At 45.7% G+C, this 27,154-nt stretch overlaps 5 protein-coding genes and 1 long non-coding RNA gene across 10 annotated transcripts in view; 1 reads left to right on the forward strand and 5 right to left on the reverse strand.

Moving 5' to 3' along the window:
• gabbr1a (gamma-aminobutyric acid (GABA) B receptor, 1a) overlaps positions 1-2,986 on the reverse strand; it is a 45,530-nt gene extending 42,544 nt beyond the window's left edge. For 2 of the 3 annotated variants that reach the window (XM_057046385.1, XM_057046384.1), the window contains exons 1-2: positions 2,667-2,750; positions 2,359-2,425 (exon numbers count right to left, since the gene is read on the reverse strand). In XM_057046385.1, coding sequence (XP_056902365.1) covers positions 2,359-2,425; positions 2,667-2,726 — 127 coding nt within the window. In that variant the 5' untranslated portion in view covers positions 2,727-2,750. Of the gene's footprint in view, positions 1-2,358; positions 2,426-2,666 lie in introns of all 3 variants that reach the window. The other variant, XM_057046386.1, reaches the window with a different exon arrangement.
• Positions 2,987-3,244: 258 nt separating this feature from the next.
• On the reverse strand, positions 3,245-7,276 carry sh3bp5la (SH3-binding domain protein 5-like, a). Its single transcript, XM_057046389.1, has 6 exons — positions 6,583-7,276; positions 6,242-6,304; positions 6,018-6,146; positions 5,453-5,617; positions 5,103-5,276; positions 3,245-4,881 (listed from the first exon to the last, which is right to left on the reverse strand). The coding sequence occupies exons 1-6, from the start codon at positions 6,814-6,816 to the stop codon at positions 4,357-4,359; spliced, it is 1,290 nt and encodes a 429-aa protein (XP_056902369.1). The 5' UTR covers positions 6,817-7,276; the 3' UTR covers positions 3,245-4,356.
• A 346-nt stretch (positions 7,277-7,622) lies between these two features.
• On the reverse strand, positions 7,623-12,659 carry mgat1a (alpha-1,3-mannosyl-glycoprotein 2-beta-N-acetylglucosaminyltransferase a). Of its 2 annotated transcripts, none has more exons than XM_057046388.1 (4): positions 11,745-12,659; positions 10,174-11,648; positions 9,056-9,959; positions 7,623-8,921 (listed from the first exon to the last, which is right to left on the reverse strand). In XM_057046388.1, exons 3-4 carry the CDS (start codon positions 9,686-9,688, stop codon positions 8,223-8,225), a joined length of 1,332 nt encoding a protein of 443 aa, XP_056902368.1. In that variant the 5' UTR covers positions 9,689-9,959; positions 10,174-11,648; positions 11,745-12,659; the 3' UTR covers positions 7,623-8,222. The 2 variants fall into 2 exon arrangements, with proteins under 2 accessions (XP_056902368.1, XP_056902367.1); XM_057046387.1 differs by having other exon boundaries at positions 10,260-11,648; positions 11,745-12,658.
• Positions 12,660-13,246: 587 nt separating this feature from the next.
• rnf183 (ring finger protein 183) lies at positions 13,247-17,298 on the reverse strand. 2 transcript variants are annotated; one of them, XM_057046393.1, is made up of 2 exons: positions 16,412-17,298; positions 13,247-14,741 (listed from the first exon to the last, which is right to left on the reverse strand). In XM_057046393.1, the coding sequence occupies exon 2, from the start codon at positions 14,680-14,682 to the stop codon at positions 13,708-13,710; it is 975 nt and encodes a 324-aa protein (XP_056902373.1). In that variant the 5' UTR covers positions 14,683-14,741; positions 16,412-17,298; the 3' UTR covers positions 13,247-13,707. The 2 variants fall into 2 exon arrangements, with proteins under 2 accessions (XP_056902373.1, XP_056902372.1); XM_057046392.1 differs by lacking the exon at positions 16,412-17,298 and adding an exon at positions 15,459-15,749.
• Positions 14,148-17,757, forward strand: LOC130533178 (uncharacterized). Its single transcript, XR_008952500.1, has 2 exons — positions 14,148-14,762; positions 17,294-17,757. It is a non-coding gene; the product is annotated as an uncharacterized LOC130533178 (long non-coding RNA).
• dhx16 (DEAH (Asp-Glu-Ala-His) box polypeptide 16) lies at positions 17,754-27,067 on the reverse strand. The gene is made up of 21 exons (XM_057046383.1): positions 26,842-27,067; positions 26,021-26,223; positions 25,651-25,880; positions 25,133-25,313; positions 24,985-25,041; positions 24,140-24,394; positions 23,718-23,951; positions 22,921-23,112; positions 22,574-22,684; positions 22,283-22,398; positions 21,923-22,133; positions 21,732-21,830; positions 21,239-21,391; positions 20,871-21,011; positions 20,142-20,304; positions 19,899-20,017; positions 19,697-19,764; positions 19,226-19,388; positions 18,734-18,895; positions 18,162-18,335; positions 17,754-17,930 (listed from the first exon to the last, which is right to left on the reverse strand). The coding sequence occupies exons 2-21, from the start codon at positions 26,216-26,218 to the stop codon at positions 17,802-17,804; spliced, it is 3,156 nt and encodes a 1,051-aa protein (XP_056902363.1). The 5' UTR covers positions 26,219-26,223; positions 26,842-27,067; the 3' UTR covers positions 17,754-17,801.
• Positions 27,068-27,154: the final 87 nt, after the last annotated feature.

The following is a 27,154-nucleotide window of genomic DNA, read 5'->3' on the forward strand; positions in this document are numbered from 1 at the left end:
CTTCTGTTTGTTTTTACAGTACAGACAGCCCAGGCTGGACGCAGAGCCAGCTTGGCTGCTGTTCAGAGGCGCTGCGTGTTTCAGAGGTTCTGATGCTCGGTATTTTCTGCAAAGTGGCTTTCACGCACGCATTTCATGCCCAGGCACCACTCAATGGGCTTTATTATTAACTCCACACGCGGACGGTTACGAAAGCGCTACATCGTCCAGCTGGGGGTTGTATTTGAGGTGGGCCGACAGCTTTGGAGCTCCAACAACAAACCCCGTTCCTTCACTGCTACTTTACAGCGGCTCCCTTTTTTCACAACGGCTCCTTTTTATAGGATACAAACAACGTTATTCACAGCAGCGTTACGGCAGCCTGCTGACTGTGCAGCGCCACGGCAACGGTACAAAGGAAGTGCAAACACACAAGTCAGTTGTCAGTTGCGCGTTACGTAAGACCGAAGCTGACTTCAGCATTCAAGGCCGCGATCGTCTGCCAGTGGAAATAACACAATATTCTTCCTTTTTGTTTTTCTTCCAGCTGCTGTTTAACACTGGATGAAACAGGCAGCTTAATTACTACGCGTGGCTGATCCTCCGTGGTAGATGGTGTTGGTTTGGCCTGGTGTGTCTCAACACCTGAAGGAGACCGACGTGGTGATTCTGCAGCAGCGTCACATGACACCAGCCTCCATTGTCAGAGTCGTAGCCTCCATCACCACATTCTGCCTGTCAACGTGCTGCTCTTTAACATGCTTAGCCTGCTGGGGAACAGGTCACCACTCCCCCCCCCCGTCGCTGGGGTGGGGCTGCTTTGGTGGGACGGATCGGAACACCTCGACAGAATTCAGCCGTCAACGTTGAAACGAAAGGAGGGCACTCGATTATCAGCCTGAGAAGAACCATCTGCGCTGAAGGAAATCATCTCTGGGAAAGATTAACTGGAGGCGAGCCATTTGTTTCCAGTTTCCTAGGCGTCATCTGACATAATCTGGGGCTCTTTCTCTCAGCGAGTCCCACCAGGGAAGGCTGCAGATGGGAGCTTTCATCATCTGTAGACGGACTGACTATACAAGCCGAGGAAAGCTGCAGTCAATAACCGATCTTATCGTGGAGCCGCATTTCAACATTGTTTGATGTAACGATGCAGTGTGGGGAGGGTTATCCAATAATACCAAACCTAAAAATCATCCCATGAGCCAAACCAGCTCACGTGCGGCAGTCAGGGAAGCACAACCAGGGAGCGTATCCATGGTAAACACACTATATATAGCTGCTCATTTGCAATTTTGAATAACAAAACACTGTTTTATCTGGTGGCCCTACTTGCAAAAACATAAATATTTCCATACAGTCACGCTGGCAGTAAGAAGGCGGCGAGAGGGTGGAGTTTGCGTGTCTGTAAAGTAGGGGAGCGAGGGGGGGGGGGGGGGGGGGCAGTAAAGAAGACAGATGGGAACGAGGCTCGCTCGTGAAAATCAGACAAACTCTGCTGGATACTTCATTAGCATTATCCAGTGTATTTTTAGAGTTCACTCACAAGCAGGATGCAAAAGGTAGACATCGCTCTGTGTGTGTGTGTGTGTGTGTGTGTGTGTGTGTGTAGCTGATAGTCATGAGGAGGAAACCCTGCAAGAGTCATCCATATCAGTGAACACACACATTCTAAAGTGAATGAGTGAGACAGACAGACCCTGCACTAAGGCACCAAACTCCAGCGTCGGGGGGGGTTTCAAGTGTTGGGGACACGCGTTTGCTGCCCCACAACAACACCCATGGCTCGGCTGCATCCACTCCCACCCCCCGGTACCACCGACGCAGAGGCAGCGAGGAGAACCGTTCCGGAAGCTGCAGTGAAACCGGACCCGGAGAATCCGGTGAATCTCAGCAGCAAAGGCAACCGCGCATGGAGCCGGTGGTGGATGATGTGCATGACAGGGTATGAATGAGTGAGAGGCGAGGGTCACCGTTCCAGCTGCCACCGTCGTGTGTTGCCGGTAGTTACGAGTCGACTGTTGACAGCAGAAGCGGCGCTGGCCTGCAGAGGCCGACCACGTTAATGGACAATTACATGTCGTGTCCCTCATCTTTCACCAGCCCTGAAATGTGCCAAACATCGCGACGCGCTGCCTCTGCAACACGAATGCAGGCAGGATTAAGTGATTTTGCAGGAAGGGACCCAACACAAATCTGGGCTAAGCCTGTTGGAAATGTATGGCCCTTGCATACAAAACGAGCAACGCGTCCATCTAGAAGCATCAACATGGGAAAATGGAGCATTTTCTGAGGAAATCTACTCTGATATCGCGAACTGCCAGTGATAGTAGCGTCTGCCCCCCTTCCCTGAAGCACGGCGGTAGCATGTGTACTTACTATTAGTTGCGATGCGCTCGGTCGGGATAACAGTGCGTCCTCTGGATACGGACCGTCGAGGAGAGAACTGTGCAGGATTATTTGGTAAAAATGTGCATCTTAGCAACCGATTTATTGCTGTATTAATATGGCTATAAACGTGCAAGCGCCTCAATTGGTAAATTGAATGTTACATAAACAGTCCGACGCTGCTCCGTGTATTGTAATTACGCATGGAAAAGATACAAAATGAGACACAAAAATACTACAAAAAACAGACATGCACTACATACAAACGCAACGCCATAAACGACGGAATACCGATTTACCACACTCCCCTCCTTTTTTCCTCCCCCCCTGGACGATCTTGAGCTAATCCACGACGTCATGATGGAGACGCACCGTGCGTAACAGTCAAGCTCTCACGAATTCAGCCGCCTCCCTCCTTCCACATATCAATCAGGACGTTGTCCGCTCCCTCAAAGAGAAGAATAATAATGAAGCTTATAAAGATCATTGGGCTTTAGGCTCAGCGTGCTTCTGTCCACAGTGAGGAGTGATGCGGCGCAGCGGCACCGCGCCGGGACGAGGTGCAGATATGGCGCCGTGGTATTAAGAGAGACTCCGACTAAAGCTCTTCCGAAGCTGCAGCAGTCGGACGTTTCTCCAATACTGATGAACTACAAATCCACAGCCCGACTCTTCCCTCTTCCTTTCCGTTCCTCATCTGATGTCTATTCCGAGATCAACATCCTGCTTCATATTTATCCATCCGCTGAATTATTAAAGAGGGCTGGTGAACGCAGCAACCCTCTCTGTGTCGTTGATCTTTATTCTGGTATCTGCGAGGCACAAGGGCCACACTAAGAGCAATAAAACATGAAAACAAGGGAATAACTGCGACAGCTGAGTGGTATGATCGGGTTTATTGATTACGCACAACAACCTGGAAGGTGAAAGCATCTGTATGAATAAATAAATGCCACTGAGGAGGGACAAAGGATGTTACGAGGGAAGGTTAAGAGCTTTAAAACAATGATCGCAATATACACAACGACATCTGGGACTGCAGAACATCTGTACAACAACCAGCAGCACGTGCTAACTGTACATGTCGGTGTTTCCCAGCTTTGGGATAATTACAAACATTTACAAGTCATGTCCCGACTTCAGTGTTGGACATCAAAGTAGGATATCAGTGTAGAGAGTCGTGGAGAACCCAAACGCAACCGTGAACTCTCCGAGTCGCACTGGCTGCTTTGAGAAACTCAAAATGAAGCAGTGATTCTTAACGGGCCCTGAGCAGAACTACTGGTAACGTAGCACTCTCAGAGCTAACGTTCTGTCAAGGCACACTTCAAATTACAACAGAGGCAAAAAGGCCAACGAAAAAGCTCACTTGCTGTCAATCAAATACACATCGACAGGTACACAATGCCCAAATGCATGCTGGGAGATAGTTTGGCCTCCTCAGACTAGTAGTAAATCACTTTAGTGTTTTAGCTTTGACGTGTTTAATTACCACGGCGGCCATCGGCATTCTTCTTCACAGATGCAGGATTTTTTTGTTTTTGTTTTAAATACTTTCGGTGCTCAACAGTGAACGTAAACGCGCCCTTAATCTGCACCAGCGCAACAATCCTCATCACATCCCCATGCGCAAACTGAATGAGGGCGCTGGAACAGCATATATCTCTGCGTCCAGGGGCCGTTCCAGCCCTGACAGAAGTGGAGCATAAATAATATATAAGAATTCTGCCCAATCCTTGCAGGTCCTTCATATAGCTCTAACCCTGACCCGTTCTTTAAGGGGGGTCCGTATGGAGTTAGTCTGGAGTGTGCTGGAAATTCTGTTGAGTTTAATGTGGTTCTATCATGGTTAACGAGAGGTCGCTATAAGATTAAGTGCAATGCCATTAAACATGAGTATCATAGAGCAAGAATTGGGGTGAACGTTATACGCCTGATTTATTGTCTATACGTTGGTCCTGGGCTGCTGTGCAGCGGCGACAGCGCAGCTCACAAACTGAAGCTCCGGTGGTGCTGCTTGTAGAACTGCTGCTTCCGCTCCTTGGCCGACAGCTCCATCAGCCTCTCTCTCCTGTCAATCACGTCGCAGCGCTCCTTTTCCCCCTCGTCCCCAGTGACGCTCCCCACGTCGCTGAGGTCTCCCAGGTGCTCCACCGAGTCGTACTTCTCCAAGTCGGAGGCGATGGTCTGTAGGCTGAAGACGGACAGGGAGTCGGAGCCGGCGCGCTCCCTCTCCCTGTAGTTCTCCACCAGGTGCAGAGCGGCATCCACGCACTCCGACCCCGAGGCACCGCTGCCACAAGCGCCTTCACTCCCATTTCTGATGTCAGACTCGGCTCCCACGGGGGGGCTCCGCCCTCCACACACCGTTGGACGCCCTCCCTCAGCCCGGTCCCTCTCCCTCTGGGCGTGGATCTGCTCGCTGATCTGTTCAAGGTTTCGCAGAGCGATAGAGTAGCGGGTCTTCACTTTGGCCACGTGCTGCTCCAGCTGCAGCACCTTGGCTTTGTTCTCCTGGACATCAGAGCAAGGGATTAACATCCGTCATTACTTGCTACACAAGTTTGGGTGCGGTTATCGGGTCTCCATTAGAAAAGCACGACTGTCTTAAACAGACATTTGTGACAAAGTGATGCTGTTTTCTTGATGTGAGTGGATTCAGTGATGCTATGAGAGGTACGTAGAAGCAAGCAGGTTAACCAGGCTGTCGATGTGAAAACAGAGTCGGGCTTTACCTCCAGTATTTGATTGAACTGGGCTTTCAGCTCAAAGTAAGGCTTTGATTTCACAATGGCTCTTTTGAGAGACTTTTGCAGCATCTGGACGCGAGCTTCCGCCTCCTGACAGGCATGTGTGACGCGCATGTGCTCCCGCTCACTGCGTAGCCGCTCTTCCTCCGCCTCGTTGACCTGGGACAACGTCCACACGCAGAGTTACTTATATTTATGACACGTATTACTGGAAAAAGGAAAATGTAATGAAGGAGGAAACCTCCTAATCTTCTCATTATTTGAACTGAAGTGTATCAGCTGGTTGGATAAGACCATTGTCACAGCGCCTGCACCCACCCTGCCTCTATTTTTACCTTGGCAGTAGCGTGGTTGAGCATCTCCTGCCAGGTGGGATCTAAGGTGTTCTTTCCATCAGCCATTAGGCCTTGTTCCGCCACATAGACCATCTCCCTGGCAGCAGTGTGCATAGAAACAGCTCTCTCATAGCTCAAAGCTGCCTTCTGGGTTTCTTGCTGTGCCTACAGTTTTGGGGAGGGGGTAGAAAAAATGATTATAGTCTATCGCAGAGGAAGTTGAGGAAATCATACGACCTCTCGGTGAATTGAATTCCGCTAGATCTCAGTGACCGCTGACATCTGAATTCCATCGGGCTATTAATATCACAGAAAAAAGAAAGAATCCATTTTCTTCAATATGTCCATGTAAATAATTAACTGTCGATACTGTAATGTCAACATATGGCTCAGTGTTCAGATGTGAGATGTCTCGTTACGATGAATAAAATTAGCTCAGTGCATCTTCGAGAGACACCTAACGCAGGGAAACGGCTTCAACACAAAAAATGCATTCGGTTATTATTGACTGTGATGTCATATTTTTCTAAATGGAAATTTAAAAGGCATTATAGTCTGAATGTACCTCTTTTGCAAGACGGCGAGCTTCATAATAGGGTCTTGCTTTCTCAATGCAGCCGCCAAGCTGAGAACTCTGAGCATTTAGCTTCCTGGCGGACTCCGTAAGGATCTTCCTATATCCAGATCTGGCGTCCTGGTTCAATAACACGGGATTATGATAAAGAAAATGCCAGAATAGCAGGTGTGTACAGTACACGGTGTTCTGAACTCAAAACAGGCTTTACTTACATCCAGCTGCAGCTCTAGTCGGTTAATTTCCACGCTCGCTTCATTAAGATGTTCTAACTCTTCCTGTAAGTTCAAAGGTATTGATTCATTTTCCCAGACAGTTTGTTGCTTTAAAGGCTGCTTCCATATTTTATCTCAATATATTTACATACAACACACTTTAGCTGACAATCACGCTGGTTTCCCATTAAACTACAGTCTGTCTTTATAGCTCATCTGAAAAGCTGCACACATGAGATTATGCAAAACATTTATTTCAATCTGACGTGCGCGGTTCCTGAGCAACTATCTTACACTCAAAACCCTGAATGCACGGACAGGTCAGTGTTCCGGGCACCTACCTGGATCCTGGGATCCAGTTCCTCCTCATAGGGACTGTGGAACTGGTCTCCAACGTTTTTTGGTTTTTCCTTCTCGCCTTCCTCGTAGCTGTCTCTAAGCGTCAAATCCATTGTTCCTGCATGAGTTTCGACTGGTTTGTTCTCCTCTTCCCCACCGGGAATAACTTCCCTCCACTCCCCTCCATCGGATTCCCCGGATCCGGCGGGGCTCTCTCTCAAGTCGCCCGGCTCCATGCTAGCCAAGGCTGCTAGCAGTGGTTATCTAGCTAATGGGACTGGGCGAGCAGACGGAGCAGCTGATATACTTTTCGATTATTTCAGCTTTGGGAGGAAACACTGTTGATGGAAACACTGAGAAGAGCGTTGATAATCCCCCTGAGGCCGAATATGCAAAACGACATATCAAATCGCTGGAACAGGAACCGCAGGTGCAGACCCCGCCTGCAGCCGAGCACGCTAACCTGCTAACGCCGCCAGGGAGACTTTCACGGTTGCTTTAGAGTATTCAGATAAGAACCGAAAGCTTTCGTAGTATGAAAATCAAAGGGCTCATCGTTGTTCCCACACTTAATTAACAGCTTTTCCTCCATTTCCCACCGGCTGCTTTAGCTAGACTAGCTAGCTAACGGTTCCAGTCTCACGTCAGCGGAACACATCAAGTAAACACTGAGCTTGTTTTTGCGATTACGCGATTGTGTTTGGATCAGTGCGGCTTCCGTAGCCGATACTGACCTGTTCATCGCTACACTAATGTTAATCTCTCGGTTATAAATAAAAAGATTTTTTTTAAACAACCAAAAAGCAGTTTTCCTTCCTGCGCTTTGATTTTGAAAATCACACATTTAAATCTTTGTGTAACTTATTTGCAATATTTGGAGAATTTCCAGTTTGTACGATCGCGCTTGCTGTGTTTTCAGTCGTTTTGTGTGTTTGGGGATGTTTTGCCCTCAAAATGAAAGTTTTTCACGATTAAAAGAAATGTGCCGGAATGGGGAGTTTCGTAGTAGGTCTCTTTTTGGGGTATAATAATAATCAATCGATTGAACTTAAAAGGATTTGCGAGGTTTTTATTCCAAAAAATACAGACAATTGCTGTGCGCAAGACAACAAGCTCACTTGGATGTCTACAGCAGAGAATCTCTTAAGCAAAATCATCAACTGATTTTTCTGACAAACATCCAATAGTGAAAGGACAACATGTATATGGCAGCTAATGGCCAGCCTCCACCACGAACAATCATACCACAGATCCTCTTTCATATGTGCGTCAGACACGAAATGTTGAAACTGGTGACCACACACGACATATGCGTTTGCACTGGAGACACAATGAAGTTAACTGCAGTGAATCAATGAACACCGGTCATGTGTGAAATCAGGATAGTATCAAAAATAGATCTCTGGTGGAAAAAAGCTGCTGAATGAACTGTTTAAGCTCTACATCATAGTGTAGGAAATGTTAAGGAGTAGTGGAAAAGACCTGAGTGGCATTGGCAAGTCTGCCTCGTTGAGGACGACAGAAGATTGAGATTACATACAACTTAATCAAAGATATCATTTCAGCTCTGTCTTTGGTTTGGAATGCTTTCTGCAATGACTATAAGGCTTTTACACAGGTTCACTGAAGGAACTCTGAAGGATCAGCTCCAAGTGGTGTCATACTGGGTCCATCCTGTAGGAGGAGCCAAAAAGATTCTCCGACCTCTTGAAATGAAACTAACGATCCCCCTGTATCCTGTCCTCGGGACTCCGGACTTAAAGTCGTCCATGATTCCCAGATTTTTGGCCAGCAATTTAAAACTGTCCCTGTGCGAGTACTCGAGTCGGAAGGGACCCGCTCCTTTCAGCTGCCCCTGCGTGATCTCCTCATACGTAACCACCGGAGCGCCATAAACCTCCCGCTCAAAGGCTGTTCTGTACGCGTCTTCCTTCAAGTAACTCAGGTCCAATTTGGTGAAAGGCACAAACTCAGTATTTAGCTTAATGTAACGCAAATACTTGTCATAAAACTGACCCAGACTCACGCCCTGTCTGCCAAAGGTCAGAGTTCGTGAGATTTCTGGCCGTATACAGGCACGATTACGGCGCTGCTCTGGCTCGCGCATCCAGTCATCCCAAAATGAAGCGGGCCACTTGGGTTCCAGTTCCTCCCATAGCTCCTTGAGAAGCATCCACCCTAAACCAGGGAAGAAGTCCGTCCGGTAGAGCAGCTGGGCCTGGCCTGGATCCACGTATGCATCCCTGCCGTTGTCGTTCCAGGCAGACACACACCACAGAGAGGGGTCCGATTTCAGCAGCGGCAGCGAGGCTCGGAAGTACTCAAAGAAGTCTGGTGCCACCTGCAGCAGGCGAAAAGAAATGTGGTCAAATTTATGAAACCTGGACATTTCGCCCAGTCATTTTTCCAGAGACCAACGTGTGTATTTCTACTGGTGCTTTTGTGTTTAATGAACAGGTATTCACGCATAATTACCTCCAGGTCATCCTCTACAATCACAACGGAGGAATGGGAAAGGGTCCTGAACACCTGGTTGAGAGCCCAGTGATAATGCCTGGAAATCTTGTAGTAACCTTGAAACTTCTTGTGCTGTGGTTTCACCGCCACGTCCGACAAGTCTGGCTGCTGCAGATGAGTGACTTGTTCTCCGTACGAACGAATCACCTCTGCGGTTTCGGCGTGTCCGCAGTCCTGACTCACGATGATCGGGTGAAGTTCTTCCGAAGGACGGTACTCCAGCAGTTTATCCAGGCACCGCCTCACCGTCACCCTGTTGCAAGCGATTACCAAAATAGGAATGACCGGCTGGGTCGGGACAACTGCCTTTGGTTTAGATTTGTTTGATGGCTTCCACAGAGACTTGTGACTCTTGATCTGCAAAAGGATTTTCTTCTGCATCTCCAGCTCGGCTGCGATGCTGTCTGCCATGTCGAGCACGTCTCCCATCACATCAGGTGAAGGCTTGACAGCCACGTCCACCTGGTCCTGGACCGCCTTGTCCTGTTGGGCAGGTGTGGGCCTTCCCCACAGCAGAAACAACAGTATGGCATTCCAGGTGATAAGTAGGAATGTACCACAAAGAATCAGAGGTCCTTTCTTGCGGAACATGGCCCAGAAACCTCTGAATAGAAAGACGTGTCCTTGTTACAGACAATAGAAATAGGATGAGGGCAGGGCAGTTTGTCTGTCACCACAGTTCATCATCAGAGATGTGAAGTGCCTTTGCTAAAGGTATGAAGATACAAATCATCAGTAACGGCGAAGTTCTCTAAAATAATCCCGAGGGCAAAATAAATCCTAATCCCGAGGGCAATGAGCATTTTGAGTAACGAGTAACGCGGTGACCGACGGATCTTCAACTCTTAATTAGCACGCCCACCTGGAAAAAAAAAGAAGAGTAATCAAAATAGAGCCCCAAAAAAATGAAGTAGAAAATGGCGTAAATTCAAGTTAGTCTCGCTTTTAAAGGAAGTCTCTTCTTGTAAGCGATGATTCATCCCAACAGCATGATCGATTATCTCTTATCACCTGTGGCTGTCTCGCCTAACAGACTGAGCGGTGCAGCCAGTGTAAAAACACTAAAAAACATGTACCTTCGACGTGAAGTACCCGACAAACGCTTTCTGTCAAATAGTGAATGCTGCAGTTTGACAAGGAGCGCGTTGAAATTAGCCTTTACCGTCACAGTCTGGGCAGTTCTCCTCCGAGGAGCCATTTCTCAGTCGTTTCTCCCGTGACAACCTTTTCGAAGTTGAACGACAAGGAGAGCGATCCTTCCGTGGGGGTTCGAGGGCTTTTTTTCCTGCAAGTTCGACAGTTAAAGGCGCAGATTCTGCCCCGTTTATCACAAGACTGGAAGAGCGAGCAGGAAAAAGTCAAGAGCCCGACTTCCGGCCTGGGGGGTGGGGGACAGGAAGTCCCGCCTTCACCGCCACTCCGAGAAATGGCACATGTTGACGTGTCTCTGTACAGCTGATAAACGGAGCGAGATCTTACTTTATTTTATTGTTTTCTCGGATTTCCATGATGATGATGAAGGAGCTAATACTGTCACTTTTATATTTTGCCTTTCACCGGCGCTTCAATGACTGAACTGAAGAGTCTTACTTTTAGTCAAAGGTTTACAAAAATATTACTAAAACTGTCAAAACAGACACGGATGGTTTAATTAGTTACTTATTGACCGGACAACTTCTAGTGACAGACTTGGAATAACAAGAACATTTTACATCTTTCATTTCTCCTCCTTTTTTTAGAACGTTACTCATCGTTTTTGGCTTGTTCTCAATTCTCTATATTAAAATCTTGAAGGGATTTTTTTTATATTTAAATCCTACAGTTTTTTTGGAAGCGCCACAGGCGTAAAGGGACATTATTAAACTTCTGTGAGCATCCACTTGAGGTATCTTTCATGTGTTGCCTGGTCTGTTGTTTTTTATTATTATTATTCAGATTGAACTGAATTGTTTTGTTTTTTTTACTAATGAATTTATTCTGATCCAAACTGCCATCAAATGAAAACACTGGGAATCAGCTCTAGAACCTATTTCTTAAGTTAATGATTAAAGACACTGATGATTGAGCCTGAAACTGCTAAATGAATGATCCAAATGGAGACATCGCCGTGGAAAGGAACCGTCACTGGCGTCAACGGAAATAGCTCACTGGATTTTACTGATAAGGTGTTGCTGACAGAGGCGGCATAGCCTAATCTAACTAAACAGTTGTGCCCACAAAAACTGTTGGACTGCTTGGTGTGTCCAGACTATTACTCCAAATAAGACCATTTATACAGTGCAATTTACAACTTAAGTTAAAATCCATAACTACAATTCACAGCTTGGTTTAGCTTAACTGGGATGCTTCGGCACAAACTGCAAGTTCAACACGGGTCACTGTTTACTTGGAGTCCAAAAGCTGAAATCAGAGTCAACAGGTGCTGGTTTATTGAGTAATTGGGTCAAGTTGTTTTGACTATTTTAAGCTCTCAGTCTGGTCCCTCCTCAGTGACCTTTAGTCCAGAACCCTGTTTGTCCTGTTTGTCTGAGATGCCATCAGGAGGATAAACCTGAGGAAAAGAGCAGAACTTTAACGCCTCCACAATATGTGGCATCATAAATGAGACGTCCACTCTGAATAAGTGTTTTAAATGGGCGTAACTCACTTGCAGGGAACCGTTTTTGACATTTACAGCCAGTTGTTTCTGCAGAGGAGGTGCATCCAGACCTCTGATGCTCGACCTGCACAGCACTCTGACACCCGCTTCGAGCGATTCGACAACGACAGTTAGGATATTCCCCATCGTGACACGCTCCCGCGGAGCAATGGCCCCCCAGGCAGACGCCGTGTGTGGCCGTGCGCGCCCGGCTGGCCAGCCTGCTGCCCCGAGGCTGTGCGCCGCGGAGAGGGGCTGCGTGCTCGGCGGATTCCGCGTCCAGAGATTCCTGCGACACCGGAGAACTGCAGTAAGGGCACAGGCCGAGGGTGCGGAGGACATCTCTTGTGTGTCTCGGGGTTTGACCCTTGTCAAACTCGGTCAGCAGGAATATTCAGGAATCTTTCGTTGCGCTCAAGCGTGGCCGCCTCCCGCGTTTGCGCCGCTCCGCGTTTCTGTTGCTGCTCAACTGCGCTGCGCTGCTGGGTCCCATGGCTGACCCGAGAACAGCCTCAAAAATATGTATTCACATGATACACCACCAATAGATGTGGTACCAACGGGAACGGGACAGGTTCCTATTTGAAATCACGTGACTGGAAATAAAAAGAACTGGTGCAAAAATGCATCCGCTCCTTTCCCCCCAGATGTTCCAAATCCATCTGAAAAAAAAGTAAGCACTACATGGTGGATTTATACCACAAGTATTAAAAAGTATTTTGGCTTCAACTTAATTTCCGAGCTGAATTCAAATCTTAATCGTATCTATATAATCTACTCACGGTACCACACTAATCCCTTCACAAAGCCATTTTCCTTTTAAGGTGTAACCCTATAAAAGGTAATATTAGCTCTTCTCTTTAAAACAGCATGGATTGCCACTTTGTCGACCCGATCTGGAACTGTTTTTGATAGAATGTGGTTATTGCGCCCCCCCAACAGTGAAGTGCCGTGCTGGTGTCAGCGGTATTACCGTACATCCGCGATAAGGGGCGCACTGAGAATTCCAGACCGAGTCCCGCCGGCTTGTTGTTGTTGTTGTTATTATTGTTATTGTTATTATTATTATTATTATTATTAGTAGTAGTAGTAGTAGTAGTAGTAGTAGTAGTAGTAGTAGTAGTAGTAGTAGTAGTGGTGGTGGTAGTAGTGGTAGTAGTATTTTAATTGATCGAATAATAATTTAATAATCGAATGTCGATATTTTTAAGGTTAAAAGCCGTCGATGGGTAACTGTGGGTAAAAATATTCTTGTCTATGTCAACTTAAGTTCTCCACGGGCGAAAAAAAAGAAAACAGTGGAGAAATAATGTAGTTAAACTGGTTTGTCCAACTGGTGTATTTACACCACTAGAGGGGATCCGGTATGTAAACACGAGGACCTGTCGAACAACTGAGTCATTCAAAGCAATGGACCATATGTTGTTCAATAGTTCTAGAGTTCACAATGATCGCAGTTACTGATGAGTCCATTTCTGTGTGTTTGGCAGTGCCGAAAATATGAATAGCCCTACAGCAATACTTTGTTTAATTTATTTACCAAAAACATTTTAGAAATACATATATTTATAAGTAGCATTTGCTGTCTATGTACACTGGATTGGTCTATGAACAACATGTGCAAGCACGATAAACCTGGGTTTGATCATCAAAATCTACAGATTGGGATATAAAATAGAGGAACATCTCACTAATAATTAGAACAATCATTATGGACAGGTCACAGGTGTGTAAGAGCCAGTGTTCATTAGAATCCCAGAAAAAGGAAAACAGGCTCATTGGCTGTTTCCGTCACGTGCAAACCTCAGCATAAACAAAGATCAAGCCATTAAAATGTTGTTGTCTGAGTTTTTCTTCATTCCTTCACTTCAATGGGTGTAAACGTTCTCCCTGCAGTGCTTCAACATTGCTTTCAGCTCCAATGCGGGACGGATGAGGTTCCAGCCCTGCTGCTGCACCGGGGGGGGGGGCATCAGGGACTTGATCCACCTGAAGCCCCCGTGTTGCCTGATGTATGATTTCCCGCTGGAGTAGGGCTCTGGAAAACCGGCACCTTTGGGATGATGACGAAGGCCAGAAGCCCCACTAGCATGAGCACCACAGTGATGGTGATGATGGAGCCCACCACAGCATAGTAGCACTGGTCGGAGCGGAACACCCTGCGCATGCGCCCTCTGATCCTGCTTGGGGGCCTGCCTACGTCCACCACTGTGGTTGGCACTATTCCCTGCTCCATGGCGTCCAGGTTCCCCTCTGGGGTCACTGGGCCTCCCTGACTCTTTACAGGCAGCGTGAGGACGTTGGATTTGGTGGGACTTGTGGGAGGGGGGTTCTTCAGGAGGAGCTTGCCTTTGCTGCGCTGGAAGCGGATGGACAGGGCTCTGTGCATATCTGGCGGCAGCTTGTCGATGATGTCCAGGTTGTTGCCCAGGCGTGGCAGGTCTTTACCGTGGGGAAGTTTGGTCAATTCGCGGCAAATGGGGCAGGACAGGGTTTTGAGTTCGGCAGAGGTGACGTTGATGCGTGCCAGGCACTCCAGGCAGAACGTGTGGCCACAGGCCAGGAGCTTGGGAGTTTTGAAGACGTTGTCGTACGTGCAGAAACACACGGCGCACTCTGTGTCCTCCATGTCATCCGGAGGGGGACCCGCTTTGCGCCCTTCGTCCCGGTTCTCTCTCCTGTCTGGTCTGTGGGTCTCCTCGCTCCTCCCCCGCCGCCTCCTCTCCCCATGGTGCCTCTCTTTGTCGCTCCTCCGGCCTCTTTCCACCCTCTCCGAGTCGGAACTCCTCGATCTCCTCACTTTTGCCGGCTTCTCTTTCTTCCACTGGGTCTGGCTGTAGCGGATCTCTTTCTGGGTGGGTTTAGGCTTGACGTTGACGGCCGGTCGGGTCTGCTGACTCTGGCTCTGGCTGCCTCCAGGCCTGCGTCTCTGCCTGTCATCACTCATGTCGCTGGGATCAAACCACAGGAAAGCAGGTGGAATATTCTTCAGGTTTCAAACTGGAGCTGTGAAAAGTTCAACTCTGGGTAAGTTCATGAGGTTCTGTCACGGATTCATAATGATGAGAGAGACCTGCTGCTACACCTTCAACTCTAACTGGTTTCGGTTTAACACAGTGAGGAATAAACCATCGAATTCTGCTTAGAGGCACAGTCATTAACTGCACCTTAACTGCATATTTACGCTTGTGAAAAATACTACAATCTACTGTACACTCTTTCTACATGATTCTGTTGTTGTCTGGAGGTCTTCAGTCCCACATACATCCACAAGCCTCCTCTCCTGATCGGCACATTTTACACCAAATCGCATCTTCTTCCTGATTATTGACTCTTCACTGTTATCAGACGCCTGACAAATGCCACTGAGTTAGAGGATATAAACCCAAGACAGTGTGGCAAAGGGATGGAATGCAGAGATATCTAGAGTTGGTCTTAAAGTGACATATTTTGTGTGATAGGGTGTGTTCCCGTGGCCTGGAACACAACCTCTAAAGGCAGCAAGCGTGTTTTGAAACGTCACAGCAAACATTCCATTATGTCGCGTCTCTCGGTCAGTCATTAACTGTGAAACAGCACGGAAACACCTTTCAACAGCGCTAAAAATGACAGGAAAATGTCATTTCCACTCTCCTTCTATGAGAATCTTTTTAAATTTGGCTTTGGGAGTTTATTCCAGACTGCAAATAACTGCAATGAAAGAGTTGTTCCACACACACTGACCTGCTGGGGAGGACGAGGATCACAAAGTCATCACTGCTGTCAAAGTACCAAATATCCTGAATGTAGAAGTGTTTCAGTGCACCTGCGGAATCTGCTCTGCTTCCAGCACAGGCTTTGCTTTTATATCTTATTTCCTAATTGCGACACGAGCCGGCCTCCTCTGCACCCTCCTCCCTCCTCCACCTCTGCTTCCTGCTTGCCTTTCCCCCTCATTTTCTCGTAAGACCAGTTGGACGAGCCAGAGGCTTTACTGTGCTTGGTGAAGTTTTTCACCTCACAAACCCCCACGTGTGAATATCAGTCCCATCCCACGATACTCAGGGGTTGTAGCTCTGCAGATGCACCATTCAAACAGCTGATGTGGTTTGACCATCTAAGCTCATGTGTCATGGAGGAGAAACATTGGAAGTGTCATTATAGGCTGAAGGGAAAATTCCACCTTTGCAGGTGCAGTTCTGTCAACACTTCATATCAGCACCTCATACCTGCCATAACTGCTGACACTTTGAGATTTCCAGTTAGACCAGAACCAGAACTCCTCCCACTGAGATTTTAGATTACTCTAAAAAAAGAGTCCTATTTTGACACAACATAACCCGGCTGGCGGTGGATTTGCAGAGTCTTTGCACGCCTGTGATGCACAGTTCTGTGAATCGGATCACTCTGAACCGTTGTCAAAGTTTTACAGGAGGACCAAACCCTCGAAAGACCAAAGTGTAATCATAACAATAACAAAACCAATTCTCTGAAAACATAAAAGAGGGTTTGAATCTAAAAGGGGGTGTTCTGACTCTGCCCATCACCCTCCTCCTCAACAGCAACAACAATAATAATAAATGTGTATTTTTTTATGAGGATTCCTGTCTGGCATGAGATGAGACTCTGTATACTATAATCAAATGGAAAAAGACAATAAATGGGTCATTTAAAGGCAAATAAAACAATAATATTACCAACTTCCCGGTGTAATCAAACGTTCCTGACAGCGTCAGCCCTGCGGTATCTCAGCCTACCTTCAGAATGGTCACTGTTGTCTGTATCCACTGTTTATATGCACCTTTTCCTGGTCCTGCAGCATTAGTCACACTCTCTATTTTTATACTTCTACATTCTACACAAAAGGCTGCTTTGCAATGCTGAACAGGTTTTGATATTAGAATATCACTTCTACGGAGCTGGCCGCTGAGCGACAAGACCTAAACTTGGACCTGGAAATATTCTGAAGGGTAATACAATGATAAGAAGTGACTGACTGGTAAACCAGCCACAAATAACATGTTGTAAAATTTAATGGCTCTAGAAAAACAAACAAGGAGCCGGGCACGTGAGGAGTCCAGTAATCCTAAAACTACACCCCTTCACCGGGGAGCGGTCTTTAAAACACACACTTAAATACCACTATTTTCCTGAAAAGTTGAAAAATGTCCTGAAACAGAAAAAATAATAACAAAACCCACATCTATCACATCATTAATGAGGTAAAAACAATATTGTGACTGGATAGTTTACACTGTCTAAAAGTAGCCCAGCTGATATGCTGGTTTATGACTCGACACATTGTGACACACTTTGTGGCCTCACCCACATTCATCTTACACACTATTAGCTTTATTTTTAAACTGGAGGTCGAGAAGCTCCTGTGGTGTCCCACTAAAAGCATTTCATTTTTATCTATCCCCCCATGGTTGTCGGATATTGGAAGGATCGATAAAGGGTTTCTACATTTAACGCTCTGCTGTGCAGGTTGCAGTCCGGAGCACCACAAATATCAGGTGATCTGGCTCCTGCTGCTTTGATCCTTTAGGCTTTAACATTTGGTTCGTCATTGGTTACAGCCTCTATCAGGTCCAGAGCGGTTCCTCGGACAGATCTCCCCACTTTACTATCAGCCTCACTCACTGGATGGGTTTGAGATCTGGACTGAGAAGAGCCCATCAGATCCAGCAGATTCCACCAAGGGAAAGATTATTCAAACAGCCCATTCAGTTAAAAAAAGTATCTGAACATGGTAAATATGTCAAGTGTTAATCTGCAGTTGGGCAACAGTTGTTGTAAAACAGTGACAATGTTAAACCTGTTCTATATAACTTAATATTCACGCTTTTTGTTTTATGCTCTCTGCATCGTCCTCACTTTTCCTTCCAATTTGGAAAAATATTGACGTTTTTAAAGCTTCAATCTGCTCTTACTTATATTTTGGCTTTGATATGTGTATTTATCACATGTAAAACTGCATTTCCAGTCAGTTCTATTAATGCAACAGATGTTTGTCCGCGTAAATAAACTTCCATTGAATGGGTTTGTTATCATTTTAATTTTTTTTCCAAACGCGTCGGTGTCCCTTCAGCCCAGCTCTTCCTTTGTTTTGCCCTGTTTGCGGGGCATCTTCTTGTTGCTGTTGTCCTCCAGCTCTTTACTCTTGTAGTAGTGAGGAGCCACTTCCAGCAACCAACTGCTCTCTATCTCAATCACCTGCAGAGGACGAGACGGAGAGATGAAACCTTTATCCTGGCAGGGATACAACTCATGATTATACTGGAATATCTAACACACTTCCTCATTACTTTACTGACCCACTGGCGGAATCTGTGTTTCCCTGATGGACTGTGGACTTATAGCTATATTTGGGATTCACATTTATTTAATTACTGCCTTCCGTGTGGGAAACGTCAGACAAACGCACGTGAGCCGAAACCTTGGTACCTGTCGCATGAACTCTTTAGTGGTGAACACTAGCTCGTGGTAGATGATCCAGCGAGGCAGCTCTTCGAAAAGGGAACTGTTTGGGTGGACGAAGACCGTCTGCTGGTGCTTCACTGTCTTGTAGCCGCCCTTACTGAGGCGCGCGGTGTGATAGAAATAACCAGCTGTTACAGCCTGGAGGATGAGCAGAAGCAGGTTATAAATAGAGAATTTTGGTGAAAAGAAAAGTTAGAGCCAAGGGAATAAGAAGTCTGCAAAAATTCTGTCAATGCCCCTTTATCCATCACAACAATATACACACAATATTGTGCTTCTACTGGAAATCAGCTGTTAAATAAAGTTAAAGGTGGCCGAAGGCAGCAGGAATCCCCTGGATGTTTCTCTGGGAGGATGTTTGTGTAGTATCTGTTAACAGACGCCACCTAAATGCTTCCTGACCATGTTTGTGACTGTTTTTACACAGAAGTCCTGATGAAAGGCTGACTAGGTGGTGCTGGGTGTGTGTCAAATAAAGGTGACAGACAGCAGTATTATTATCATTATCGTTTTTATTCTACAGGCTAGTTACTTACCTTGCGAATGGGCACATTGTCTTCCTGGGAACTGACCACCTCCACCTCGATACGGTCCATGAGGCCCTCCAGCTGGTCCCTGACATCCCGGGCCCTCCTCATGGAGCGAAACTGGATGAAGTTCTCATAGCACCACTGCGTTGAATATCCGCTCTCTACCCACTGAAGGACAAAAACATCACGAGCTGTAGGCTCCATCGTTTTGTGGTTGATGTTCTCCAACATATCATTCACATCAATATATAACAACACGTCAAAGGTGCCCACAGTAATATATATGAGAGGCCATTTAATATAAGAGTTCACTGTTGCTCTGAGGTCTCCTGAACATGACTTTAGATCTGAGACACACGAGGAGAAATATTGAGATTTGGCCTTGAAGTTGTGGCTGCTGGGTTAAAAACAGAAATTGCATGGTGATTATTTTTTTTAAAAGCACTTTTAAAGCTAAACAAGCATTGGTGCAGGTGTGCTGAATGCACCTGCATGTACCTGATTATAGACATTCAGCAGCACAAGGTGGTCTCCTCCAGGCACCACGAAGTTCATCCGCGCGTTGTCGGCATGCACAACTTTGTCTTTGGGTCGGTAGAAAATGGAGTTGTTTACAGACAACATGGCTGCTATTGTCAGCACTTCGTTGGAGCACTTGTACCTGGAAAAAAAGAAAGATCATTCTGTCAGTGTCACTGATCAAAAACAAAGCTTCTTTTCTTTGTTTCCTCTCACATGTAAAAACCCCAGCGTGCAACGTTCATGCAATTAGACACTTTGCTGACTGAACAGGTTGCCTTACAAGTCAGGGTTTGTTGTGTTTGAACAGGTGCAACATTAGAAAACACTAAATGTGGCATCAGTCTGGCTACAACAGACGAAGAAAACAGACATTTTTGGTGTAGACTGTGTTTGTGGTGACAGTAATATTGACTGAAAACACATCAATTAGAGCTGGAGGAGACTCACTGCTCGGAGGCCAGGATCATCTTGCTCAGCATGGGGTCCACTGGAAGCTCGGCCATCCTGCGACCAAGCTGAAGGCAACAAGAGGAGAATCCCAAAGACATTTGTATCAGGTCAGCCAGAGCCTTTTAAATCTGGCCTTTAATAATAATAGCATGAAATGGAAGAGAATTCCAATTCACAGTTGAATGAAAGAGTTTTAAACCTTAGTGAGCTCTCCAAGGTGGTTCAGGGCTCCTAAAGCATACAGCTGCTCCAATGCCAACACCAGGGTCTCGTGAGGTGGTGGGTCCATGAAGTCAAAGTGAACAAGGTCATTAATGCCTGGAGCCATCAGGAAGAACAGTAGAGCAGTTAGCAAACACTGGTGCATTCGGCTCCAAGGGAAATATGCAAAACCTTTTGTTGAGAAGTGTCAGCAAATCATTAAAATGCTTCCAACTAGTACCTAAACTCTTCAGCAAGAGGACGACGTTTCCCAGGTTGGTCCTCTGAATCTCGGGCACAGTCGTTTCCTCCATCTCATGTTTGAAAGCCCAGGCCGTGTACAGCCGGAAACACTTGCCAGCAGCCACTCGGCCTGCACGGCCTGCCCGCTGGTTGGCTGAAGCCTGAGAGTGGACCAGAAATACTAAAGTGGTCATTTGTGAAGTACAGAGCAAATAAAATAGTATATATGTAAGCATCTACAGAACCAGCGGCTGACATATAAGCTGAGACATATAAGAAATATGTTGACGTCAAGAGAGATCGATCAATAATTATCAATATTCTCAGGCTTTGCCAGTGCAAGCTACATCTGAACTAACTTTGCTGGTTCTAGAGCCAGTATAAACACAAGACCTCACGTGTTCCAGGTGACACGTTCCATTTACAGGTTCGACAAACATGGGTCTCAATGACTGGACGACATATGGTTAAAAACTGAATATACTCTGTGGCAACGTGTAGGATTTTTCTGCTTATAGACTGAACTTTACAAGTAAAAAAATAAATCTAACTTCAATGCACATCTGCAATCATTCAATTATGTTCCATTTTAGCACCTTCATTGACTTTTAAGGAAAATTAAGGAAAACAAAAGTTTAAAGAATCCTGGTGAGTACTGCAAATGGAGCTTATCTAAATCTAAGATTGTTAACATGTACATTTCTGACTATGTGTCACCATTTGGTACCTTGGAGCAGGGTGTGACAATGAGTGACTCCATGCCAGTCCGGGCATTATAGCTCTTCTGTTTGCAGAAGCCTGGATCGATGACGTAAATGATGCCATCTATGGTTAGTGAGGTTTCTGCTATATTGGTAGCCACCACTACCTAGAAGGTCAGAATACAGTGTCATCAGGTCAGAAATGTGGACATCCAGTAGCAACATTGTGAAACGTCTCCATCAACTCTTTGGCTGCGGCGCCCTCTGGTGACAGGAGTTGGTATTGTAAAACAGAGCGAACAAGTAGCAGAACTTGAACAATTTCTATTCTGCCTTGATGCTACACAGAAGGCAGCCGTCTTTTGTGTACAGGAATCTGGTAAGATGATCTCACTTTGCGAGCTCCGGGCGGGGTTGGGGTGAAGATCTTTGCCTGCATGTCAGACGGCAGATTGGCATAGATGGGAAGGATGACCAGTTCTGCTATCTTTGATCCCAGCCTCCTGCATCTATCTTGGAGCATCTCGCAACATGCTTCGATTTCTTCCTGCAAAAGAAGAACGCAAGCAAAGAAACGGTGAAAAAAAAGAGATACTTCCAGGCAGGACAGGTAACCCTCTGGCTTTTCTGGTCCATCCTGAAAAAAGTTCCAATGCGCCTGAGACAGACAGTTGCTGTTCGAGGACATCCAGAACTATTTCATATTATAGCTCCTAAGGATTCCTGTTCATTTGATAATGCTTTATTTATTTTAAGACCTGCTAATGACTGGATTATGATGAGTACACATGGGGTTGAACATTATAAGACTTTGTCAAATCAATAAGTTGTACCTATCTAAATTAAATGTATCTATCTAATTCATGATTGTTGCTATCAAACTCTACCTGTCCGGTCAGAAACACCAGGACGTCTCCAGTAGGCTGGGTGACGTGGATCTGTAGCACAGACACCACACAGGCCTCCAGGTAATCTGCTTCTGGAGCCTTGTCAGTGAAGGGAAAACAAAATAAAGAGACATCAACATCAGAGTGAAGGTTCCAGCAGCTGTGTACTCTGCTGCATGACAAGTCCGTACTTTTGTGTAGAAGATGTCGACAGGGAACCTCCTGCCCGGGATCCTAAAGACGGGAGCGTCGTCGAAGAACCGGGAGAAGCGTTCGGTGTCCAGAGTGGCACTGGCCACCAGCACCTTCAGGTCTGCTCTGAACCTGGCGATGTCTTTAATTAGCCCAAAGAGGATGTCCGTGTGGAGCGTTCGCTCGTGGGCCTCATCGATGATGATCACACTGAAAACACACAGATGGGGGTCAGGAAACATATTCTATGTGGATGGATGAACCTCTTGACGCACACGTTTCAGGAACCACACCTTCACGGGTGCAGCGTCCTCACATTTTCCAACAAAGAATAATTGTGAAGAGACGAAGGGTGGTACCTGTAGCTGGCCAGATCGGGCTCGGTGAGGAACTCTCTGAGCAGCATGCCGTCTGTCATGTACTTGAGCACCGTTCTTTCTGAAGTGCAGTCCTCAAAACGAATACTGTAGCCAACCTGAGAGAAACCACAAAGCTCAGAGCTTCACAAATGTCATCACAGAAAACCAATCGTGGCCTCTACAACCTACTGGGACAGGATATAACAATTGGCCAAAGCAGTGAACAAAACAATAGTGTATAAAGTTTGGCTGGATTTAATTTGCCAAAAGTGCGCTGCTCAAATGGCTCACCTCATTCCCAAGCTTGACGCTCATTTCTTGCGCCACTCTGGCTGCCACGGACATGGCAGCCACTCGGCGAGGCTGCGTACAGCCAATCTTTTTATCATCCCTCGTGTAGCCCTGATGCAAAAACAGGTTCAACAGCAGATGAGCATATATGCAGCAAACATTTAGGTGGTTGCGTGTAGTGTAACGGAATGTGATAAGCCCTTATGAGCGTTTGCATTCGACATACTGGGAGCACCTCTTTCCACATTCACAGAGGTTGAGGATAACGGATATCAAAAGGAAATAAAACTGTATTTGTTATAAAGTGTCTTAGTAATTCTCTATATTTTGCATGAGGCTTCATTCACCTCTTCAAAGAGATACTGTGGGATTTGGGTGGTCTTTCCAGAGCCCGTTTCTCCCTCAATAACAAGGATCTGGTGCTCCTCAATGGCCGACAGCAGGTCCTCTCTGTAGGGGAAGATGGGAAGGCTTCGTCGCACCTCCTGCATGGACTGTTTCTTCAGCTCTGCCTGGGAAAGAGCCGGGGTATCCTCATCCTGATCACAGCAGAGGGGAGATTTAAACACCACCTCTGCTAAATTACATCACAACTCAAATTTTCTTTTGATAACGATGTTCTGTATTCTGCAATGGCAAATTTAAGCATTGCTCCAGTGCGAGCAGTTTCCTCCCCTATCATCTGTGACAACAAACAAGTGTTCCCTTCTGAGTGGTGTCATAGCAGAGCTCTGCATGGTTGTTATAGATTTGGTGAATACCAACTAGTAGCAGCGTCCCCTGCTGTGTTTCAGCATGAGAACATCTGACTATTTTTCAGGCTTTTTCTCTTCCCCAACACTGACAAGACGACATAATTACTGGGGCCCGACCCCAGGCTTTAACCTTGACTGTCTTTGACAATTGATGAAGACTTGAGGAGTCAGGCTTCCTCATTGTTAGAATAAGATCTTCCAACTGAATCCAGCTCTGGACAACAAATGTGTCCAGAAAATGTGGTAACACTGGATAAACATATCAAAATGATGAATGTGTCACTTTATCACAGTTACAGAGCGTCCCAACAACAATATATGAGTGTGTGTGGCCCTTTTTGTTGGTGACTGGAACCCATTAATGAAGGCTTTGCACCACTGAATCTCACCTTTTCCGTCAGTGTTCCCTTCATGGTAATGGCAGTGCTGACAAAATCAATCATCTCATCATCTTCGAGGAGAAGCTGGTACCTCTCCTGCTCACGCCTCATGCCTAGCTCTCGTTCCTTCTTAGCACCGAAGGTAAGAGAAGCCGTCTTTAACCTCTCCTCCTCCCAACGGCCTTGCTCTCCTCCCTGTTCCATGGGCATTTCCTCTAGCTCCAGATCTTTCTGGGGAACCTCCTGGCAGCAAACGAAATGAGAAAGGAAGGAGGAAGGACTTCAATAATTGGTCCTATTGACTTTATATTAGGTGAAACACTCTAAGATGCTGTTTTTCTAGAAGTTCCCAACAAACATTTCCAACTTTTGAGTTGAGCAAATGTAAAGAAAAAATGTAGGAAAATGGCACCGACGCCTCCCATTCTTACCTTCCTCCTATTTTCTTCTGGCATATAATATCTGTTCTTCCTCTCTTCTTCTTCCTTGGCACCAGCCTTTTTATAATCTTTTGCCAGGTCTCTAAGGGTGCGTTTGTAAAGCAACTCCTTTCTCTCCCTCTCAGTCAGTTCTTCTGTAGAAAACAGGTACTCTTCATCCTTGATCTCTGCTTCCAGGTCCTCCAGCTTCTCTGCTTCTCTCTTCTTGAGATATTCTCTGCGAGAGTATTTCCTCAACTCTGGTACCTGCCAGAAACAAATACATACAACCAGAATCTTTTGACAAGAGTTTTACAATGATGCCCAGAAATTGTAAAAAAAGCATACCTATTACTGATAATCATAACAAATAATAGTAGTATTGAGGACTCAGAAGTGATCGATACTGCTGTGTGTGAGCTAATTGGAAGAAGAGACCTCATATTTTCATATTTGGTGAATCGGGGTGGGAATAGCCAGAGCTCTAAGTGTACCGGGTCAGTACCGTTATGTTAATGCAGCTCTGTTAGTGCTCTGAGTGGCCTGTGGATCGCCGTCACTGATGAGTCACGGGAGCAACCCAGTTCAGCAAACTTAAAGCCACCATTTTTTAAACATTGTGCATTTCTTAATTTTACACTACTAATAAGGCAGTACTGTTGACGAACAGCGAGGTACAGAATACAGAGAGCTGCACAGTGAGACCCAAATATGAGGATATCCATGGGGGTCTCTGAGCCAGTGGCTGCTCAGGGGTACCAGGGGACATAAACGTGGATAACGTCATTTGAAAATTAACACCGATGATGCTGATGATCAATTTCACAGGTGAAGCATCATATCCCGCCAGCACCTACTATTTTCCTCTGATCATCTTCAGCCATTTTTAACCTCTTCTGGGCTTCCTCATAAGCCTAGAGGACAAAAAAAAACAGAAGCAATTGTCAATCAGCATAAAACAGTAGACGTTTAAGAATGATTTCCTCAAATGTCTTTGTGTCCCACCTTTTTGTCAGTTCTCTCTGCTATGTGGCGAGTCTTGTCTTTGTCTTTCTGCTTCACTCTTTCGGCAAAAGCATCTCTTTCCTCAATGTCCTGCTGTCGCTCCCTTTCTTCCTTTTCCCACTCTTCCTCTTCATCCTCTTCTTTCGTAGAATCCCCTTTGATATTCTGTTCTGAAAGTTTCCTGAATTGACAAAAATCCATCAAATTACAGCTTCTGCAAACAGACAACTACAAAAGACAGCTTTCTACTACCTTCTCAATAAGAACTGTACGACATGAATTTATCTTTGGAATCAACATAATATCAAATTTTTGTAGTTCGGTGGAAAATAGAAGCCTATATGAATAGATTGGGACTTCCTCACATTGAGCAATGTGTGAACATCTACAGTTCAAAATCAGAAAAGAATAATCTTTACCAGTCTACCGTCACCACATACACGTCAATGTTATTGAACAATATAAAATACAATGAATTATTAAGTAGTAAAAGATAAGAGATCATCTGTAAAATTCACCTTTTGGGAGCTTCGTCATCACTTGACGACTCGCTTTCTTTCTTCTGTCTGATGTGCTTTCTCTTTTTTTCTCTGTCTTTGTCTCTCTTCCTTTCTTTCTGCTTGTCCCTCACAGCATCTTCATCACTGTCACTCTCAAGTAACGTATACAACCGATTTTTTCGGTCCATTTCAATGGCTTCGCGCTCCACTGCCCGGGATGGTTTCTCAATAACCTGCTTGCGGGGAACCTTGAAAACACAAGCGAAAGATTAAGAGTTCTTTCTGATCAAAACTACCCACAATGAAGGTCTAGCATATCTGGTTTATAAACACCTGAACATAAAACTGTGCTGTTCCAACACTCAAACAGGATCGAGAACAGTGCTACCTTGTCAAAAAGCTCTTGTGCAAAGGCGATCACACTCTGGTCAATGTCAATAGTCCCCGTCTGCTCAAGCCGAGCCACCAAGTCTTCAGAGCTGGATGCTTTCTGTGCTGTGCAAATCATGAACTGAGACACATATTTGTGGCTCAGCCCAAGGATGTCATGAAGACGGTCATTGACCCACTGTTCCAGACCAGCCATAATGCCTATTGAGAGATGAATGAGAGCATGAAAACATCATTACTCCATTTTATACAAGTACCTGTACCCTGTTTCCTGTCATAAAATTGTTTCATAAGTGGAATTACAGGGTTTTTCATTTTATTATTCAAGTTTCACCTAAAATCTTTAATGTTCCAGTTACCACTGACTATGTGATGGCCCACAGAACCCTGACTGCTGGGCTGGGCTTAAATGTGGCCACCTGGTGCAATGAGGGTTGTGATATACGCCCATGCCAATACTTTTATTACTGCCTTGTTTTCTTTGTATAATCTCACTCTTCACCCTAAATCACGGCGCTATCTTCATGAGATTAACTAGATCTAATTAGCCAAATATCAGATGGAACCGTGTCTGTGATACAGCAGATAACTACTGAAATTTCCTTCGCGATATGTGTTGCACAAGTTGCGATGGAGACATTTCTGTACAGTGCATTGTTTTTGACTGCTGTGAGCAAAGATTGTGTTGCTAGTTAGTGTTTATTTTATGCAACGCTTTAATCCTAGGTATTTCGTAAACAGACTCCGAAGTGCAAACTAAATTAGACTAAAATTCTGCGGCTCTACGACACCTAGAAACAAAAACTTTGTTTCACTTACCACACAAGACGTCCAAACAATTCTGAAGCTGTTGTATGAGGAATAAATTGGGATAGTGCAATTACTGTGAGTTATGGCGTATGTTTTTACTATTTCTAATTACCTAACACACATTTTAAGCCATAACCATGTTAAAATAAGAATATCTTTGAATTATAAACATGTTTCGCGCATCCAGTTCACGAGATGCTTAACGGAAGCGGAAGTGACACACACGTAACCACCGAAGAAGAGCGGCTGCATCTATGTAATACTGCACCCATGCGGTCATCTGGGGAATAACAGTAATTATCGGGATCGGGTTTTAGTAAAA

This window comes from Takifugu flavidus, chromosome 10, assembly GCF_003711565.1.
Source record: "Takifugu flavidus isolate HTHZ2018 chromosome 10, ASM371156v2, whole genome shotgun sequence".
Taxonomy (NCBI): domain Eukaryota; kingdom Metazoa; phylum Chordata; class Actinopteri; order Tetraodontiformes; family Tetraodontidae; genus Takifugu; species Takifugu flavidus.

What these genes read in the sequence shown, in the direction of transcription:
- sh3bp5la (XM_057046389.1), bottom strand. Translation starts at nt 6,816, where the DNA reads ATGGAGCCGGGCGACTTGAGAGAGAGCCCCGCCGGATCCGGGGAATCC. An exon ending in TCAACCACGCTACTGCCAAG is followed by an intron (nt 5,277 to 5,452) that starts GTAAAAATAGAG and finishes ACGTTGTCCCAG; the next exon opens with GTCAACGAGGCGGAGGAAGA. An exon ending in AGTTCAATCAAATACTGGAG is followed by an intron (nt 4,882 to 5,102) that starts GTAAAGCCCGAC and finishes TCTGATGTCCAG; the next exon opens with GAGAACAAAGCCAAGGTGCT.
- mgat1a (XM_057046388.1), bottom strand. Translation starts at nt 9,688, where the DNA reads ATGTTCCGCAAGAAAGGACCTCTGATTCTTTGTGGTACATTCCTACTT. An exon ending in TTGTAGAGGATGACCTGGAG is followed by an intron (nt 8,922 to 9,055) that starts GTAATTATGCGT and finishes CGCCTGCTGCAG; the next exon opens with GTGGCACCAGACTTCTTTGA.
- rnf183 (XM_057046393.1), bottom strand. Translation starts at nt 14,682, where the DNA reads ATGAGTGATGACAGGCAGAGACGCAGGCCTGGAGGCAGCCAGAGCCAG.
- dhx16 (XM_057046383.1), bottom strand. Translation starts at nt 26,218, where the DNA reads ATGGCTGGTCTGGAACAGTGGGTCAATGACCGTCTTCATGACATCCTT. An exon ending in AAGATGATCAGAGGAAAATA is followed by an intron (nt 24,395 to 24,984) that starts GTAGGTGCTGGC and finishes TGTTTCTGGCAG; the next exon opens with GTACCAGAGTTGAGGAAATA. An exon ending in ATGATCCTGGCCTCCGAGCA is followed by an intron (nt 19,389 to 19,696) that starts GTGAGTCTCCTC and finishes CTTTTTTTCCAG; the next exon opens with GTACAAGTGCTCCAACGAAG.